This window comes from Hypanus sabinus, chromosome 4, assembly GCF_030144855.1.
Source record: "Hypanus sabinus isolate sHypSab1 chromosome 4, sHypSab1.hap1, whole genome shotgun sequence".
In the NCBI taxonomy this organism is placed as follows: Eukaryota; Metazoa; Chordata; class Chondrichthyes; order Myliobatiformes; family Dasyatidae; genus Hypanus; species Hypanus sabinus.
The window spans coordinates 128,918,625-128,939,311 of record NC_082709.1 but is presented as its reverse complement, the minus strand read 5'-3'; the positions used below and the strand labels follow the sequence as shown (position 1 = coordinate 128,939,311).

At 41.8% G+C, this 20,687-nt stretch overlaps 1 protein-coding gene across 10 annotated transcripts in view; it reads right to left on the bottom strand.

Annotated features, from left to right (window-relative positions):
- dmd (dystrophin) overlaps positions 1-20,687 on the bottom strand; it is a 1,939,431-nt gene that overhangs the window by 1,109,686 nt on the left and 809,058 nt on the right. For all 10 annotated transcript variants that reach the window (XM_059968142.1, XM_059968139.1, XM_059968147.1 and 7 more), the window contains one exon: positions 19,242-19,412. In XM_059968142.1, the coding sequence (XP_059824125.1) occupies positions 19,242-19,412 (171 nt within the window). The remainder of the gene's footprint in view (positions 1-19,241; positions 19,413-20,687) is intronic.

Here is a 20,687-nt window from a genome sequence, read left to right as displayed (position 1 = left end):
TCGACTACCCTGCCACATGCAAAATAGCTACACTGACAGCTACATTGGTGCTACTTCCTGCACCCACGCTGAGCTCATCAATTTCATTGACTTTGCCTCTAAGTTCCACCCAGCCCTCAAATTCATTTGGTCCATCTTGGTCACTTCTCTCCCCTTTCTCGATCTCCAACTCTGGAGACAGACTGTCCACTGACACCTTCTATAAACCCACTGACTCTCATAACTACCTCGACTACACCTCTTCCCACCCTGCCACATGCAAAAATGCTATTCCCTATTCCCAGTCCCTCTGTCTCCACCGCATCTGCTCCCAGGATGAGGCTTTCCATTCCAGGACATCTCAAATGTCCTCTGTCTTTAAGGATCATGGTTTCCCTTCTGCCATCATCAATGATGCCCTCACCGGCATCTCCTCCATTTCCTGCACTTCAGCCCTCACCCCATCCTCCCGAGACCACAACAGTTCCCCTTGTCCTCACCTACCACCCCACCAGCCTCCGGATCCAGCACATTATCCTCTGCAACTTCCGCCACCTCCAACAGGACCCCACCACTAAGCCCATCTTTCCCTCGCTACACCTCTCCACTTTCCGCAGGGATCATTCTCTCCGTGATTCTCTGGTCCACACATCACTCCCCACGGATCTCCCACCTGGGTCTTATCCCTGCAAGCATAAGTGCTACACCTGTCCCTACACCTCCTCTCTTATCACCATTCAGGGCCCCAAACTGTCCTTTCAGGTGAGGCAACATTTCACTTGTGAGTCTGTTGGGGTCACCTATTGCATCCGGTGCTCCCGGTGCGGCCTCCTCCACATAGGCGAGACCTGACGCAGATTGGGGGACCACTTCGTCGAGCACCTCCGCTCTGTCTACCACAACAGACAGGATCTCCCGATTGCCACACACTTCAACTCTGCTTCGCATTCACATTTGGATATGTCCATACATGGCCTCCTCTACTGCCATGATGAGGCCAAACTCAGGTTGAAGGAGCAACACCTCATATGCCATCTGGGTAGTCTTCAGCCCCTTGGTATGAACATCGAATTCTCCAACTTCTGGTAATTCCCTCCCCCTCCCTTCCCCCATCCCAGTTTCACTCTGCCTCCTCCACCAGCTGCCTATCACCTCCATCATGGTTCTGCCTCCTTCTACTATCCATAGTGCTTTCCCCTTACATTCCTCTTTCATCTTTCCTGCCTATCGCCTCCCCCACCCCTTGATCTTTCCTCTTACTGGTTTTTCACCTGGCACCTACCAGCCTTCTCTTTCCCACCCTCCCCCCACCTTCTTTATAGTGTCCCTGCCCCCTCGCTCTTCAGTCCTGATGAAGGGTCTCAGCCCGAAAAGTTGACTATTGGTTTCCACGGATGCTGCCCAACCTGCTGAGTTCCTCCAGCATGTTGTGAGTGTCACCTTGTCAAATGCCATGCTGAAATCCATATACACTACATCTACTGTTCTACCTTCATCAAAGTGTTTAGTCACATCCTCAAAAACTTCAATCAGGCTCATAAGGCAAACCTGCCTTTCACAAAGCTATGTTGACTACTCCTGATCATATTATGCCTCTCCAAATGTTCATAAATCCTGCCTCTCAGGATCTTCTCCATCAACTTACCAACCACTGAAGTAAGACTCACTGGTCTATAATTTCCTGGGCTCTCTCTACTCCCTTTTTTGAATAATGGAACAACATCAGCAACCCTCCAGTCCTCCAGAACCTCTCTCTTCCCTGTTGATCATCATCAGAGGCTCAGCAAGCTCCTCACCTCCCACAGTAGCCTGGGGTACATCTCATCAGGTCCCAGTGACTTATCCAACTGGATGCTTTCCAAAAGCTCCAGCACGTCCTCTTTCTTAATATCTACATGCTCAAGCTTTTCAGTCCACTGTAAGTCATCTGTAAAATCACCAAGATCCTTTTCCGTAGTGAATACTGAAGCAAAGTACTCATTAAGTACCTCTGCTATCTCCTCCGGTTCCATACACACTTTTCCACTGTCACACTTTATTGGTCCTATTCTCTCAAGTCTTATCCTCTTGTTCTTCACCTACTTGTAGAATGCCGTGGGGTTTTCCTTAATCCTGCTCACCAAGGCCTTCCCATGGCCCCTTCTGGCTCTCCTAATTTCTTTCCTAAGCTCCTTCTCTCTAGCCTTATAATCTTCTAGATGTCTATTATTACCTAGCTTCTTGAACCTTCCGTAAACTCTTCTTTTCTGCTTGACTAGATTTACAACGCCCTTTTGTACGCCACGTTTCCTGTACCCTACTATCCTTTCCCTGTCTCATTGGAATGTACCTTTGCAGAACTCCATGCAAATATCCACTGACATTTGCCACATTTCTTCCATACATTTCCCTGAGAACATCTGTACCCAATTTATGCTTCCAAGCTCCTGCCTGATAACATCATATTTCCCCTTACTCCAATTAAACACATTCCTAACTTGTCTGTTCCTTTCCCTCTCCAATGCTATTGTAAAGGAGATAGAATTGTGATCACTATCTCCAAAATGCTCTCCCAATGAGAGATATGACACCTGACCAGGTTCATTTCCTAATACCAGATCAAGTACACCCTCTCCTCTTGTAGGCCTATCTACATATTGTGTCAAGAAACCTTCCTGAACACACCTAACAAACTCCGCCCCATCTAAACCCCTCGCTCTAGGGACATGCCAATCGATATTTGGGAAATCTTCCACCACAACAATCCTGTTATTATTACACCTTTCCAGAATCTGTCGCCCTATCTCCTCCTCGATGTCCCTGTTACTATTGGGCGGTCTATAAAAAACACCCAGTAGTGTTATTGACCCCTTCTTGTTCCTAATCTCCACCCACAGAGACTCTCCAATCCCTCCATGTCTTCCTCCTTTTCTGCAGCAGTGACGCTATCTCTGATCAACAGTGCCACGCCCCCATCTCTTTTGCCTCCCTCCCTGTCCTTTCTGAAACATCTAAAGCTTGGCACTCAAAGTAGCCACTCCTGCCCCTGAGCTACCCAAGTCTCTGTAATGGCCACAACATCATAGCTCTAAAAGTACTGATCACAATCTAAGCTCATCTGCTTTGCTCATAATAATCCTTGCATTAAAAATAGACATATCTCAAACCATTGGTCTGAACATGTCCCTTCTCTATCACCTGTCTATCCTCCTTCCTGCATTGTCTCTAAACCTGCTCTATCTGTGAACCAACTGCCTCTTCCTCCATCTCTTCAGTTTGGTCCCCACCCCCAGCAATCCTAGTTTAAACTCTCCCCAATAGCCTTAGCAAACCTTCCCGCCAGGAAATTGGTTCCCCTGGGATTCAAGTGCAACCAGTACTTTTTGTACAGGTCACTCCTGCCCCAAAAGAGGTCCCAGTGATCCAGAAATCTGAATCCCTGCTCACTGTTCCAATCCCTCAGCCACACATTTATCCTCCAACTCACTCTATTCTTATACTCACTGTCACGTGGCACAGGCAGCAAGCCCGAGATGACTACCTTTGTGGTCCTGCTTCTCAACTTCCTTCCTAACTCCCTGTAGTCTGCTTTCTGGACCTCCTCCCTTTTCCTGTCGATGTCATTGGTGCCAATATGTACCACAACCTCTGGCTGTTCTCCTTCCCACTGCAGGATATCTTGAACACAATCAGAAACATCCCAGACTCTGGCACCCAGGCGGCAAACTACCATCCGTGCTTCTTTCCTGCATCCACAGAATTGCCTGTCTGACCCCATAACTATAGAGTCCCCTATGACTGCTGCCTTCCTCTTCCTTTCCCTATCCTTCTGAGCCACATGGCCAGACTCTGTGCCAGAGGCACAGCCACTGTTGCTTCCCCCATTTACGTGTGAGCACATCCAACCCTTATTTAAGAAGAGCAGTTTCTCTTGAAATGGATTTACAAATCAATAAAGTAAAAAAGATGATGAAAATGTAAACTAAATGGAGATAGTACTGCAAGAACACAAAGCAGGTCAGCAAGCATCTGTGGAGAGAGAAACAGGGTTAATTCAAGTTAGAGAAGTCTCACACTTAAAATCTCACTTTTTACTGAAGTTGATCTGCTGAATGCAGACAACATTCTCTGTTTTGATGAAGGAGATTTGAACATAGTGTGAAATAACCTTATCCTCATTTTTATCCCCCAAATTTAACCCCATCAAAGCAAGTGGATTAATACTTTACAACTACCATCTCACCACTCAAACAGGAAGATACTTGCAAGCTTTTTCTCCCCCCCAGGTATTTTTCAAGGATTGCAGGTCTGTTCAAATTTTGTTTTTATTAAAGAAAAGCTTCTCAGTAATTAAAATACTTGTCAAACAATATTCAAAGATAACAGATCGAGGTCAAGATAAGCACTTAATGAGCATCAAGAGTGTGCCCCAAATCAATCATAAAATAATTCAGAATTTTTCCAACAACCTGGGCAGAACAGAACTGCACAACTCACATTCATCTTTCAGTACAGTTCCTTTGTTAAACTCTAAGACTTTGTAGGTTAGTAACAGAATCCAGAGTTCCATGGAAACATAATGAAGTTCTAGCTGTTCATCATGCTGTTACTAAGCAACATCAGTTGCAGATATTCAGCAATCAAAGTGCTATTTGTTTTCGGTCACTAATGAGATTATTTAAATAATGCAACAGTTTGTTCAGAATTAAGAAGTCATCTCACAAGGAGATTCCACTGAAAGCTGCAGATGCGTTGCCTGAATATTAACTTCATGTCTCAATAACTGGTACTTCCACCTGAGCAATGACAAGCATCCATTCTTCATTATACTCTCCATTATACATATGTTGGGTGCTTACTCAGTTGTAGTGACAGTATTTACGTGTCAATTGTGCACACTGCAGAGAATTATCCCCAAAACACCCATCTCTTGAAAGTCAAGAGTGGTGGCCTTTAAACGTCTTGCAAGGTACAAACTTTTGCAAGTGTTGGGGGTGCAGCTGGTAATGGTGGCAGAAGAATCAGAGACATTTGGCCCACCAGGTCCAGGTCCTTCCTATCTGTACAAATAACATTTGCTGTTTATATCCTTAAATGCTTTGGCTATTTAATTCAAAGTATACTGCAGATGCTGTGGTCAAATCAAGACAAACAACAAGCTGGATGAACTCAGCAGGTCGGGCAGCAACTGATGAAAAAGATTTCAACGGATGCTGCCCAACCTGCTGAGGTCACCCAGCTTGTTTCTACGTCTTGGCTTTTTAATTCTCTGTCTAAACATCTTTGAAACATGAGGATTGACTGTCATTCCGCCACCTCCTCTGGCAGCACATTCCAGATATCAAGTACTCTCTGTGGGTAAAAATGAATCCCTCAGATCCCCTTTGAAACTCCTTCTACCCACCTTAAACTATTCCCCCTTGTTTTTGATACCCCTCCCATGAAGAAGATTCTGCACACCTACACTGCCCCTGCCTCTTATTTAATATATCCTCTAAACCTTATTTGCTCCAGGAAAAACTATCTCAACTAACCCAATCTCTCCCTATATCATAAACCCTCTGCAATCTTCCCTCTAGGTATGCACGCGCACATCCTTTGCTACTAGCACACTGAGGAATTTAAACTGTGCACAAAAGGTTGTCATCCTCCACCTTATTGGTATGTTTAGCCTATTTCGCGATCGTATGCAATCACATTTCCTATACTGGTTTCTGATGCAGACAGTTTTGACAATGTGGAGTTTGTGATGATTTGTTTGCAAATTTTAGAATTGGCTTATTTGTACTGTTTTTATTGAAGAACTTATTGATTCACCATTTTGAATTCCAAAGAAGCAAAGGGCGTGAAGCACAAAAAAACTGCTGGTTCATTTAAAGTGGAATGGCTTAATGAAACCGAAAGCTCATGAGGTCAGGAATGTTCAGCTATGAGACACACAGTGCCTAGAAAATGTATTCACCTCTCTTGGAAGTTTTCATATTTTATTGTTTTACAACATTTAATCACAGTGGGTTTGTGTTTTTTTGACACTGATCAACAAAAAACTCTTCCATGTCAAAAATCAAAACAAATTTCTACAAATTGGTCTAAATTTATTGCAATTATTAAACACAAAATAATTTATTGCATAATTATTTATTCACCCCCTTCCAATTTGTGTTTTGTAGATGCACCTTTGGCAGCAATTACAGCCTTGGGTCTACGTGGATAGGTCTCTATCAGCTTTGCACATCTGGACACTGCAATTTTTCCTTATTCTTCTTTACAAAACTGCTCAAGCTCTGTCAGATTGCATGAGGATCATGAGTGAACAGCCCCTTTCAAGTCCAGCCACAAATTCTCAATTGGATAGAGATCTGGAATCTGACTTGGCCACTCCAGGACATCAACTTTGTTGTTTTTAAAGTCATTCCTGTGCAGGTTTGGCTTTATGCTTGGGGTCATTGTCTTGCTGGAAAACAAATATTCTCCCAAGTTGCAGTTCTCTTGTAGACTGTATCATGTTTTTGTCCAGGATTCCCCTGTATTTTGCTGCATTCATTTTACCCTCTACCTTCACAAGCCTTTCAGGGCCTGCTGCAGTGAGGCATCCCCACAACATGATGCAGCCACCACCATAATTCACAGTAGGGATGGTATGTTTTTGATGATGTGCAGTCATTTAGTCTGATGGCCAAAAAGCTCAATTTTGGTTTAATTAGACCATAGAACCTTTCAGCTGACTTCAGATTCTCCCAAGTGCCTTCTGGCAAACTCCAGCTGAAGTTTCATTTAAGTTTTTTTTCCCCAACAGTGACATTCCCTTTGCCACTCTCCCATAAAATCTGCAATGCTGAAGCACCCAGGCAACAGTTGTATGCGCTGTCTTTCCCAACTCAGCCACTGAAACACGTAACTCCTCCAGAGTTGTTACTGGTCTCTTGATGGCCTCCCTCACTAGTCTGCTTCTTGCACGGTCACTCAGTTTTTGAGGACAGCCTGCTCTAAGCAGATTTACAGCTGTGCCATATTCTTTCCATTTCTTGATGATAGACTTAACCGTACTCCAAGGGATCTTCAGTGACTTGGAAATATTCCTGTATCCATCTCCTGACTTGTGCTTTATAATAACTTTTTTGTAGATTTGCCTGGAGTGTTCTTTGGTCTTCATGGTGTAGTTTTTGCTGGGATACTGACTCACCAGCAGTTGGACCTTCCAGATAGAGGTGTATTTTTATTAGTTAATTGAAACACTTTGACTACACAAGTCTCCAAAGAAGATCTCCATTTAACTAATAATGCGACTTTTAATATCCATTTGGCTGCATCACTGATAAATTGGTGTGTTAAAGGGGCTGAATATATATGCAATCAATTATTTTGTGTTTTATATTTGTAATTAATTTAGATCACTTTTTGGAGTTCTGTTTCAGTGTCAAAAAAGCCAAATTAAATCCATTGTGATTCAATGTTGTAAAATAATAAAACTTGAAAACTTCTAAAGGGGGGGGGGGTGAATACTTTTTATAAACACTATATTTATGTACAATACTGAAACTGGTGTTACCTGTGCGCAATGCAAAAGTTGTTGGAAAATTTGCAAGTGGAAAAAAGTGGAGCGTTATTTAGAAACTTGACTCTTCAAAGCATTATGTAGCAAGCAAGTCACATATGGACGGTGACTGAAAGCTCTGGCGAGAAAATCCTTCATTACTTGCCACAGGCCTACTACGTATGTTTTGTGAAAGTGCAGATGAACGAGAACAAAAACAATGAAGGCCAAAGGTGATTAAAGTTCTTATTGGCAGTTATTTTATTTCTTTTAAACAATTAACAACAAACTGAACTTGGTAGTTTATTATCCTTAGAATAGCTTCAGTTTACTTCCAGTTAAAGATTCAGTGAGCATATTATTGTCACTGGGCAAACAATTGCACTGCACAAGATTTTTGTGCACATTGGTCATTACAAATTAGAGGGAACATGGGACCTCTCTTCCAGGCAATGTTCTGTCTAATATCTTCTGCATTCTCACTAGCGTGACAACTTCCTTCATGGAGTGTAGTGACCAAAATAGCCTACAATACTCTAAGTGTGGCCCATTCAGTGTTTTTGGAAAGACGAAACAATATCCAATTTTTTTTCAATTCTGTGCCCTGACCTCTAGAGGCAAATATGCCCAAAGTGCTCTTCATGAGTATCTTCCTTCAGCGAACAATTAAGTTAAACACCAAGGTTCCTCTATTCATTCCCTGACGTGTCCTTGCAGCTCTTATAAAATAAAAACACAGTAGGCATCCTCCAAGTCTTCCAGCACCTTACCAGTGGCTGAAGATGATGTAAACACCTCTGTCAAGGCCCTTGCAATTTCTTCCCAAACTTCCCACAATGACCTAGGATACCTTTGGTCAGGACCCAGAAATTTATACACTCTTACAGCTATCAGAACCTCCTCTTTTCTAATGTGGATATGTTCCAAGACGCCACTGTTCATTTCCCTGAATTCCTTAGCTTCCATGACCTCCTTGGTAAATCCAGATGAGAAATAATTAATTTTAAGACCTCATCCATCCTGTGGCTCCATACAAAGACAACCACAGTGACTCTTAATTTTCTCCCTTGTTAACCATTTGCAATTAATACACTTAAGGGATCCTTTAGGATTCACCTTTATCACCAAGAGCTATTTGTTGTCCTCCTGATTTCCCTCTTAAGTGTACTCCTACATCTCTTTTATTCTGCAAGGGATTCACATAATCCTCCTTTCTTTTCCTGACTAGAGCTTCGTCCTGCCTAGTCCATACTGCACCAACCACCGCCATTGGGCTATAAACGTGCAGTTGCAGTTTGTGGTTAATTGCCGTTGTCAAGGACACACACGCTGCCTTGGCTAAGGCTCGAACTAATGACCTTCAGATCACTAGACCAAAGCCTTAACCACTTGGCCAAGTGCCACAGATCCCTCATCAACCAGGGTTCCCTAGTCCTGCTAGTCTTGTCCTTTTCTTGAATAGGAACATGCTGTCTAAGCTACAAAATAACAAATTTCACAACATGTCAATAATAATAATCTTGATTTTGGTCTCTCCAGCCTCTTTCAATCAACCTTTGCATGTTCCTGTCTAATGCTGTCAAAATTAACCTTGGCCAACTTAGGATAATAGCTTTTGGATCAGTCCTATCTTTTTCCATAACTATTTTAAAACAAGTAGAATTATGATCACTGATCCTCAACTGCTCCCCCCTGACACGTCAATCACTTGCCCTGCCTCACTTCTCAGTAGGATGTCCAATATTACTTTCTTTCAAGTACTCACAGAGGGAGAAAACTTTCCCAGATATATATAACAAATCTGCCCTATCCAAGACATTTGCACTGCAGCAGTCCCAATGAGAGAAGATGAAATCACCTATTAATGCAATCCTTCTACTCATACCGCTGTCTGAAATCTTCCTTCACTTTTGCTCCTCTATCTAATTCTCATGAAATATTGGGTGGTTGACAGTGAAGTGGTCATCCCTTTGCTATCTCCCAGTTTCACCCACATAGCCAGCTGGATCCCCCAAGAATATTAAATTCTGTCATGATATTTTCCTTAATCAAAAATGTTAAGTCCCCTTCTTCCTCTATTATGTCTGAGCATCTGCACCTCATTGACTCGCCAGACCTGTGCTTCCCAAATTATCTTTTGTAACAATAATATTCCAGTCCCATGTATCAAATCATTCCCCAGATTTCTCTGGTACCTGTCAGGCTTCCTGCATTAAAATAAATGAAGTTTGTCCATCATTTAACCTCCATCTAGCCCCTGTCTATCCAGTTTAGTAAATTTGTTTGCTCTAACCTTACTCTCCCATTTGGCACATTACTGCTTTGCTTCCCACCCCACTGCCAGACAAGTTTCAACCCTCCAAAGCAGCATCAGTAAGTCTTCCCATCAAAATATTTGTTTCTCTCCAGTTCAGGTGCAACCAATCCATCTTGTAAAGGTCCCATCTGCCCTAGAAGAGAACCCATTGATCTACATACCCAAAGCCTGTCCTCCAGCATCATCTCCTTAGCCATACATATAACTGTAGAATCTTACTCTTTCTTGCCTCACTAGCTTATGGCATGGGGAGTAATCAGAATCTGGTTTATTATCACCAGCATGTGATGTGAAATTTATTATCTTAGCAGCAGCAGTTCAATGCAGTTCTAGCAGAGAGAGAGAGAGAGAGAGAGAGAGAGAGAGAGAGAGAAAATAATAAATAAAACATAATAATAAATAAACAAGTAAATCAATTATGTATATTGAATAGATTTTTTAAAATGTGCAGAAACAGAAATACTGTATTAAAAAAGCGAGGTAGTGTCCATGGGTTCAATGTCCATTTAGGAATTGGATGGCAGAGGGGAAGAAGCTGTTCCTGAATCGCTGAGTGTGTGCCTTCAGGCTTCTGTACCTCCTTCCTGATGGTAACAATGAGAAAAGGGCATGCCCTGGGTGCTGGAGATCCTTAATAATGGATGCTGCCTTTCTGAGACACAGCTCCCTGAAAGTGCCCTGGGTACTTTGCAGACCAGTACCCAAGATGGAGCTGACTAGATTTACAACCTTCTGCAGCTTCTTTTGGTCCTGTGCAGTAGCCCCTCCATACCAGACTGTGATGCAGCCTGTCAGAATGCTCTCCACGGTACATCTATAGAAGTTTTTGAGTGTATTCGTTGACATGCCAAATCTCTTCAAACTGTAGCCACTGTCTTGCCTTCTTTATAACTATATCAATATGTTGGGACCAGGTTAGATCCTCAGAGATCTTCACACCCAGGAATTTGAAGCTGCTCACTCTCTCCACTTCTGATCTCTTTATGTGGATTGATATGTGCTCCTTCATCTTACCCTTCCGAAGTTCCACAATTAGCCCTTTCGTTTTACTGATGTTGAGTGCCAGGTTGTTGCTGTGACACCACTCCACTAGTTGGCATATCTCACTCCTGTACACCCTCTCGTCACCACTTGAGATTCTACCAACAATGGTTGTATCATCAGCAAATTTGTAGATGGTATTTGAGCTATGTCTAGCCACACAGTCACGTGTATATAGAGAGTAGAGCAGTGGACTAAGCACACACCCCTGAGGTGCACCAGTGTTGATCGTCAGCGATCAACTGTGATCAGTGATACGTTATCACCAATCCGCACAGACTCTGGTCTTCCGGTTAGGAAGTCGAGGATCCAATTGCAGAGGGAGGTACAGAGGCCCAGGTTCTGCAACTTCTCAATCAGGATTGTGGGAATGATGGTATTAAATGCTGAGTTATAGTCGATGAACAGCATCCTGACCTAGGTATATGTGTTGTCCAGGTGGTCTAAAGCTATGTGGAGAGCCATTGAGATTGCATCTGCTGTCGACCGATAGGCAAATTGCAATGGGTTCAGGTTCTTGCTGAGGCAGGAGTTCAGTATAATCATAACCAACCTCTCAAAGCATTTCATCATTGTCAATGTGAGTGCTACCGGGCGATGGCCATTAAGGCAGCCCACATTATTCTTCTTAGGCACTGGTATAATCGTTGCCTTTTTGAAGCAAGTGTGAACTTCTGCCTGTAGCAGTAAGAGGTTGAAAATGTCCTTGAATACTCCCACTAGTTGGCTAGCACAGGTTTTCAGAGCCTTAACAGGTACTCCATCGGGACCTTCTGCCTTGTGAGGGTTCACTCTAACATCAGCCTCCGAAACAGAGATCACAGGGTCATCAGGTGCAGCAGGAATCTTCACAGCTGTAGTTGAGTTCTCCCTTTCAAAGCAGGCATAGAAGGCATTGAGTTCATCTGGTAGTGAAACATTGCTGCCATTCATACTATTGGGTTTCACTTCGTCAGAAGTAATGTCTTGCAGACCCTGCTGTAGTTGCTATGCATCTGAAGTCTCCTCCAACCTTGTTCAAAATTGTCTCTTCACCCTTGAAACAGCCCTCCGCAAATCATACCTGGTTTACTGGTACGGGCCTGGGTTGCCAGACTCCTGTACTGGATTCTGTGACAGTGACTTTTGAGGTCCTGTTTCTGTGTTGCTATTGTGAAGCTGAAGTTCAAAGTAAATTTATTATTAAGTTAGATACATGTGACCAAATACTACACTGAGATTCATTTTCTTGTAGGCATTCACAGTAACTATAAAGAAACACAATAGAATCAATGAAAACCACACACAACAAAGGCGGACAGACAACCAATGTGCAAAAGACAACAAATTGTGCAAATACAAAAGGAACAAAAAACTCCCACAGTTATATTAATAAACATCAAGAACATTCGTGTAGGGTCCTTGAAAGTGAGTCCACAGATCATGGAACCATTTCAATGCTGGAGTGAATGAAGTTGAATGAAGTTATCTCCTCCTGTTGATTGAGGAGAACTAACTGTTGCTGAACTTGATGCTATGCAACCTGAATCTCCTGTACCCCTTTCCTGATGAGACCTTGGCCTGGTTAATGGGGGTCTTTGATAATGGATGTTGTTTTTTCTGCAACAATGCTCCATGTAAATGTGCTCAATGGTGAAGAGGGCTTTAACTGTGGTGGACTGGGCTGTATGTAATACATTGTTATGATTTTCCATTCAAGGGCCTTGTGCATCCATATCAGGCCGTGGTGCAGTCAGTCCGTCTGCTCTCCACCGCGCATCTGTAGCAGTGTACCAAAGATTTGAATGACATGCCGAATCTTCACAAACTTCTAAGAAAGTAGATGTGCTTTACTTTCTTTGTTATGGCAGTTGCATTCTGCAGCCAGGACAGAGCTTCTGAAATGATAATGTCAAGGAATTTAAAATTCTAACCCTCTACACCATTGATGCCCTGATGGGGGCTGGTTCATGGAGCTCCGGTTTCCTTCTCTTATATTCAAGAATCAGCTCTTCGGTTTTGATGACAGTGTTGTTCTTGTGGCACCATTCTGTGAGAATTTCAATCTCCTTCCTAAATGCTGATTCACCATCCCCTTTGATTCAGCCAGCTACAGGGTTATCGTTAGCAAATGTAAATAGAGCATTGAAGCTGCATTAAGCTTCACAGTCATTAGTATAAAGCGAGTAGAGCAGGCGGACTTCTGATTCAAGAGATTAAAGATATCAGAGAATGCTCCAACCAGTGGATTTGCACAGGTCTTCAGTACTCAGCCATGTGCCTTATCTGGGCCAGGTGCTTCCAGTGGGTTCACCCTCCTGAAGGATGTTCTCATACCAGCTTCAGGGACTGAAACCACAGGGTCCTCCAGGGACTGTGGGAGTTCATGATGGTGCTTCCATGTTTTGTCAGTCAAAATAAAGCATTGAGCTCATCCGGGAGCAAAATCTTGTTGACACATATGTCACTTGTGTTTTTTTCTTCACAGGAGGTGATAGCATTCAAGCCCTGCTATGTTGGTCCTTAACTCTCACAAGCTCGCTTTCGAAAGATTCTCACTTATCAGCTGTCTTTTTATCCCTTGGATACCCAGAGGTATAATAAATGAAGAATCATGGCTAAGGATATGGGCATAAAAGAGCACATTCTTGGTACTTCAGATAAGGCATGCACTTCAATGCTTTTCTCAAGAAAACCTCATTAAAAGATAATGAAATTCTAAATTAAGTTGCCAATTTGCAACCCTTCAAGTCACAACAGAGCAGTTCAAATACATTAAAATAGTCAAAAAAATAGAATGTGGAATGCAAAACAATCAAGTCATAAAATGGCAATCATGGAAATGGACCTGAAGAAAAGATTATAGAGAAATAGCTTGATTTATGTTATTTTACAAAATCCTGTGTGTTTTGTTCCAGGGGCATTATAAAAAAACATGAAATGTATTTGAATGGGTATGTTCCTTTCAAATTACTTCAAAATCTAACAAAATACTAAGGCTGTCTAGGAAACTAACACTGAGAAATTCATTGCAGAAAAGATATGTCATAAATTAATGTTCCCTGTAAATATCTACATGACAAATACTTTGAGTTCTGTGGCAGGTATAGATTAGAATTCCCAAAGGGATTGCAAACATTGAAGACAATTGCAAGCCACAGCAAAAATATTAATACTGCTAGTTCATCTGGATGATTTTTCAAAATACACTCATTGGCCATTTTATTAAGTACCTCCTGTATTAGGTACTTTATGAGTCAATAATAGGGCCATTGAGTGCATGTTCTTGGTCTTCTGCTGTTGCAACTCATCCACTTCAAGGTTTGACATGTTGAGCGACCAAAGATGCTCTTCTGCACACCATTGTTGTAATGCGTGGTTATGTCAGTTACTGTCACCTTCCTGTCTGCTTGTCCACTCTGGCCATTCTTCTCTGACCTCTCCCATTAAAAAGGTGTATAAGTATAAAGCGAGTAGAGCAGGCGGACTTCTAGCAAATGCCCCAACCAGTGGATTTGCACAGGTCTTCGGTACTCAGCCATACCCTGCCACTCACTGGATGTTTTTTTGGTTTATCACACCATTGTTCGTAAACTCTAGATGATGTTGTGCATGAAAATCCCAGGAGATCAGCAGTTTCTGAGACACTCAAACTAACCGGTCTAGCACCAACTATCATTCCATGGTCAAGGTCATTAAGATCACATTTAAGACCCTAAGATATAGGAGCAGAATTAGGCCTTTTGGCCTATTGAGTCTGTTCTACAAGTTCATCATGGCTGATTTATTTCCCTCTCAACTGCAATCTCCCATCTTCTCCCAGTATCTAGAATTGCAGGAAATGGGAACCAGAGTGCCGGAACAGTTAGTGAAGAGGCTGTGCAATCAAATGTTGGTCAAGCTTCAGACAAAGTTAGGAATCAAAAAGTTGAACATGGTGCGACTAGTGTCCTGAGCTGCCTATATTTAAATGTAAGATGTATCGAAGGAAAGTCAGATAATAGAGCAGAAGATGAAGTAGCTAGTTCACAAACAGAGGTAATATGTAAGGAGTAGGGGCTGGAGATGGGCCAAAATTGCAATGCAAATGGTGGAAAAATCAAAAAGGGTGAATACAGGACTGAAGGTTTTGTATATGAATGTGCACAGTATATGGAATAAGATAGATGAAATTGCAGCACAGCTACAGTTTGGTATAATGTTGTAGACATCACTGAGTCATGGCTGGAAGATGATAGCTGGGAGCTTAATGTCCAAGGATACACACTGTATTGAAATGACATGTTCTAATGGTAAAAAATGAAATCAAATCATTGGAAAGAGGTGACATAGGGTCATGAGATGTTGAATCGTTGTGGATAGAACTAAGGAAATGCAAGTTTAAAAAGACCCCCAAATAGTAGTAAGGATGTGGCCTGCAAATTACAATGGGAGATAGAAAATGCATGGCAAAAGGGCACTATTACAATAGTCGTGGGGGACGTCAATATGCAGGTAGACTGGGAACATCAGGTTGGTGCTGGATTACAAAAGGGGTCATTTCTACAGTGCCTATGAGACAACTTTTTAGAACAGTTCCTGGTTGGGCCCACTAAGGGATCATCTATTCTGGAATGAATGTAGTGCAATGAACCAGAAATGATCAGAGAGCTTAAGGTAAAAGAACTCAACAGGGCAAGTGATCATAATATGATCGAATTCATCCTGAAATCTGAGAAGGAGAAGCTAAAGTCAGATGTATCAATATTACAGTGGAGTAAAGGGAATTACAGAGCCATGAGAGAGGAATTGGCCAGATTTGATTGGAAAAGAACACGGGCAGGGATGACGGCAGAGCAGCAATGGCTGGAATTGTTGGAAGCAAATTGGAAGGCACAGGATATATACATCGCAAAGAGGAAAATGTATTCTTAAGGAAAGGTGACACAACCATGGCTAACAAGCCACTTCAAAGCCGACATAAAAGCCAAAGAAAGGGCATATAATAGAGAAATCATTTGTGGGAAGTCAGAGGATTGGGAAGCTTTTAAAAGCCATCAGAAGGATACTAAGAAGGTAAAAATGGAATACAAAAGTAAGCTAGCCAGTAGTATTAAAGAGGATACCAAAAAACTCTTCAGATAAGCAAAGTATAAAAGAAAAGCGAGGGTGGATATCAGACCCCTGGAAAATTATGTCAGAGAGATAGTAATGGGAGACAACGAAATAGCAGATGACTGTGTAAGTATTTTGCATCAGTCTTCATTGTGGAAGACACTAGCAGTATGATGGAAGTTCCAGGTGTCAGGGAGCATGAAGTGTGTGAAGTTACCATTAACTAGAGAGAAGGTTCTTGGGCAACTAAAGTCTGAAGGTAGACAAGTCACCTGGACTAGATGGTGTACACCCCAGGGTTCTGAAAGAGGCAGCTGAAGATATTATGGAGGCATTACTAATGATCTTTCAAGAATTACAAGATTCTGAAATGGTTCTGGAAGACTGTGAAATTGCAAATGTCACCCCACTCTTTAAGAAGGAAGAGCGGCAGAAGAAAGGAAACTACAGGCCAGTTAGTCTGACTTCAGTGGTTGGGAAGATGTTGGAGTTGATTATTAAGATCTCAAGGTACTTTGAGGCACATGATAAATAAAGCCGTGGTCAGCATAGTTTCATTAAGGGAAAAATCTTTCTTAACAAATCTGTTGGAATTCTTTAAAGAAATAACAAACAGGATAGACAAAGGAGAATTGGTTGATGTTGTATACTTGGATTTTCAGAAGGCCTTTGACAAGGTAACACACATGAGGCTGCTTAACAAGTGATGAGCCCATGTATTACAAGGAAAGATTCTAACTTGGATAAAGCAGTGGCTGATTGGCAAGAGGCAAAGAGTGGGAATAAAGGGAGCCTTTTCTGAGTGACTGCCAGTGACTAGTGGTGCTCTGCAGGGGTCTGTGTTGGGACTGATTCTTTTTACGTTATTTGTCAATGATTTCAATGATGGAATTGATGGTTTGTTGCAAAGTTTGCAGACAATATGAAGATGGATGGAGGAGCAGTTAGGTTTGGGGAAGTAGAAAGACTGCAGAAGGACTTACACAGATTAGGAGAAAGGGCAAAGGAATGGCAGATGGAATACAGTGTCGGGAAGTATACAGTCATGCACTTTGGTAAAAGAAATCAAAGGGCTGACTATTTTCTAAATGGATAGAAAATACAAAAAAACTGAGGTGCAAAGGGACTTAGGAGTCCTTGTGCAGGATTTCCATAGAACATAGAAATTTACAGCACATTACAGGCCCTTCGACCCACAATGTTGTGACAACCATGTAACCTACTCTAGAGACTGCCCAGAATTTCCCTAGTGTATAGCCCTCTATTTTTCTGAGCTCCAAGTGCCTAGCTAAGCAGATCTTAAAAGGCCCTATTGTATCCGCTTCCACCGCCAGCAGTGTATTCCACGCACCCACCACTCGCTGTCTGAAAAACTTACCCCTGACAACCTCTCAGTACCTATTTCCAAGCACCTTAAAACTACGCCCCCTCATGTTAGTGATGTCAGCCCTGGGAAAAAGCCTCTAGCTATCCACATGATAAATGCCCCTCATCATCTTATACACCTCTATCAGGTCACCTCTCATCCTTCGTCGCTCCAAGGAGAAAAGGCCAAGTACACTCAACCTATTCTCATAAGGAACGCCCTCCAATCCAGGCAACATCCTTGTAAATCTTCTCTGCACTCTCTCTATAGTATCCACATCCTTTCTGTGGTGAGGTGACCAGAACTGAACACAGTACTCCAAGTGGAGTCTGAGCAAAGTCTTATACAGCTGTAACATTACCTCATTACTCTTGAACTCAATCCCACGGTTGATGAATACCAACACACCATACGCCTTCTAAACAACACTGTCAACCAGCACAGCAGCTTTGAGTGTCCTATTGACATGGACCTCAAGATCTCTCAATTCCTCCACACTGCCAAGAGTCTTACAATTTTTATTATATTATGTCTTCTGTCTTCAAATTGGACCTACCAAAATCAACTTCTTCACACTTATTCCTGAAGGTTAATTTGCAGGATGAGGAAGGCAAATGTGATGTTAGCATTCATTTCAAGAGGACTAGAATATAAAAGCAAGGATGTAATGTTGAGAATTTATAAATGGAGCATTGTGAGCATGTTTGGTCTACTTATAAGGAATTTGCTAACACTGGAGGGGGTTTAAAGGAGGTTCACGAAAATGATTCCAGGATGAAACAGCTTGTCATATGAAGAGGATTTATGGCTCTGGAACTGTATTCATGGAATTCAGAAGAACAAGGAGTGACCTCATTGAAAAGCATCAAATGGTGAAAGGCCTTGAAAGAGTGGATGTGGAAAAGGTATGGTGGGAGAGCTAAAGATCAGAGAACGCAGCCTCAGAATAGAGGGGCATCCTTTTAGAACAGCGATGAGGAGGAATTTCTTTAGCCACAGAGTGGTGAATCTGTCGAATTCTTTGCCACAGGCAGCTGTGGGGGCCAAGTCTTTATGTAATTTTAAGGCAGAGTCTGACAGATTCTTCATTAGACAGGGCATGAAGTGAAGGGACACGGAGAGAAGACAGGAGATTGGGGCTGAGTGGAAAATTGGATCAGCCATGATGAAATGGTGAAGCAGACTGTTCCTTTATCTTATGGTATCCCTTCATGCCTTTTGATATAAAGTCAGACTAACTGGCCTTAATTTCCTTTCTTCTGCCTTCTTGAAGATTGGAGTGACACTTGCAGTTTTCTAGTCTCCTAATCCATGCCAGAATCCATTGATTCTTGAAAGATCATTACTAATACATCCATAATCTCTTCAGCCACCCCTTTCAGAATCCCAGTTGTAACTTATCTACCTCCAGACTTTTCAGTTTCCCAAGCAGCTTCTCCCGAGTAATGGCAACTTCACTCACTTCTACCCCAACACTCTCAAACTTCTGGCATACTGCTAAGTGCCTTACACAGTGAAGACTGATGCAAAAGTATTCATTCTGTTCATCCACCATTTTCTTGTCCTCTTGTGTAGGTATACAGGTGTACCTAATAAACTGGCCACTGAGTGCAGCGGCAGGAATATCATTCAACTGATAATATGACTATTAAATCCATGGTTGAAAGTTCAGGTAACGCTTCAAGATATAAAAACTGTTTATACTGACAAAAAATTATTACTATTGAAGATTATGAATTATGAACTCACAAAATTAATCTCACTAAGAACATGCAAGGATAATTTAATAATAGTACATGTTTTAACCTTGCACTATTTATTACGGGCAATTCTATTAAATAACAATTCAAAAGAGTGGAAACCACAGAGGCTCATGTTCTTGTGCATGCATGCAATACAACAAATGGCTGAAACATAAAACAAAAAATGCAAACTAAATTTTGTTAGCTCACCTTGAGTTCTTCTACAGCCTTCTTGAGCTCTTCAGGGGTTTTATATTCAAAATCTCTTTCCAAATACTCTTCTTCAGCTTGTGCTATCCATTCCTGCATTTCTGACAGGTCCTTTCTGAGACTCATAGTTTTATCCAGTCCACCCTTTAACGCATTCTTTTTGGAATATGCCTATTTTGTAATAGTTGAAGAAAAGTCTGGCATTACCATTTCCACTTCATTCAATTTAGAAGAAATTACAGAGAATATTATAAGAAATTGATGCCCATCCTTTCCAACTTTGCAGAGGACATGTTGGAAGTGAATATATGTTTTTTTTGAGTCACTTATTGACCCACAACAGTCAGGACCTATGTGCATGTGGTAAGTGTCAAAATGTTCAACATCTGTGAAAACAGTAAATAAACTTTGGAAAAAAGAATCAGAGGTAAAAAAAAACACTTATTTTCAGAGAGTAAATGAAAATTTATGCTTCTTATGATTGAATAAAGTTACCAAGTGTGGCACAAGTTTGAGAGATGGATTTGTGTGGAGGGGAATCTGTTTCAGTATTCAAACAAATAATCATGCGATCCAAGTAAATTTCAACACCTTCTTCTCTTCTTTTCTCAGGACTTAAATGAAGTAAATTATGTGCTGTGGTGGGACAAATGAGCTTTGGCAGATGGAGGAGAGGGTACAAGCCATTCTGAGGGGCAACTCATCGCTCTAGCTCTGTGATAATGTGGAAGCTTCCACTAGAATGCCTTTCTGGCTTTGATGTACATTTTACAGGTAACTATGCATCAGCATTTATCCTGGATCTAAGGACAGATGCAATTGATGCAAATCAGCCAATAAAATATAATAACCTTACAAAATATTCACCAAAAATGTTGCTGCATTTTGTTTAACAGTATTTATAGTGTCACCTAACAGCAAATCAAATTGAAAAACAAAAAAAAATTAAAAGTTTATTATTTATATCATGAGGAATTTCAGCAGATGGAATAATTTGTTTTAGGCAATGAGTTGAGAGGGTGACATCTTGCAATGTGGGAGCAGTTTGTAAACAGCAAGTCTTGTTGGGAGTGAGTCATGTAACAAATGGGAGAGTGACATCTTCCAGAGTGGGAGCCATTTGAAAACAGCAAGTCCAGTTAGTAATGAGAGAGGACATCTTGCAGGGCAGGAGCAATTTGAAAGCAGCCAAGTCTCATCAGGAGTGAGTCACTGAAATAGTGAGTGATTGACATCTTGCAGGGCAGGAGACATTTTTAAACATCAAGTCTAATTGGGAACGAGAGAGAAAAATCTTGCCTTTTGAAAACTGCAAGTCTCCTTGGGAGTGAGACATTGTTTGAAGTAGAGATTGAGAGAGTGACATCTTGCAGAGCAGGAGCTAGTTGAAAACAACACGTCTCATTGGGAATGAGTCTTACTCTGCACTTTGGATGTGGACTTGGA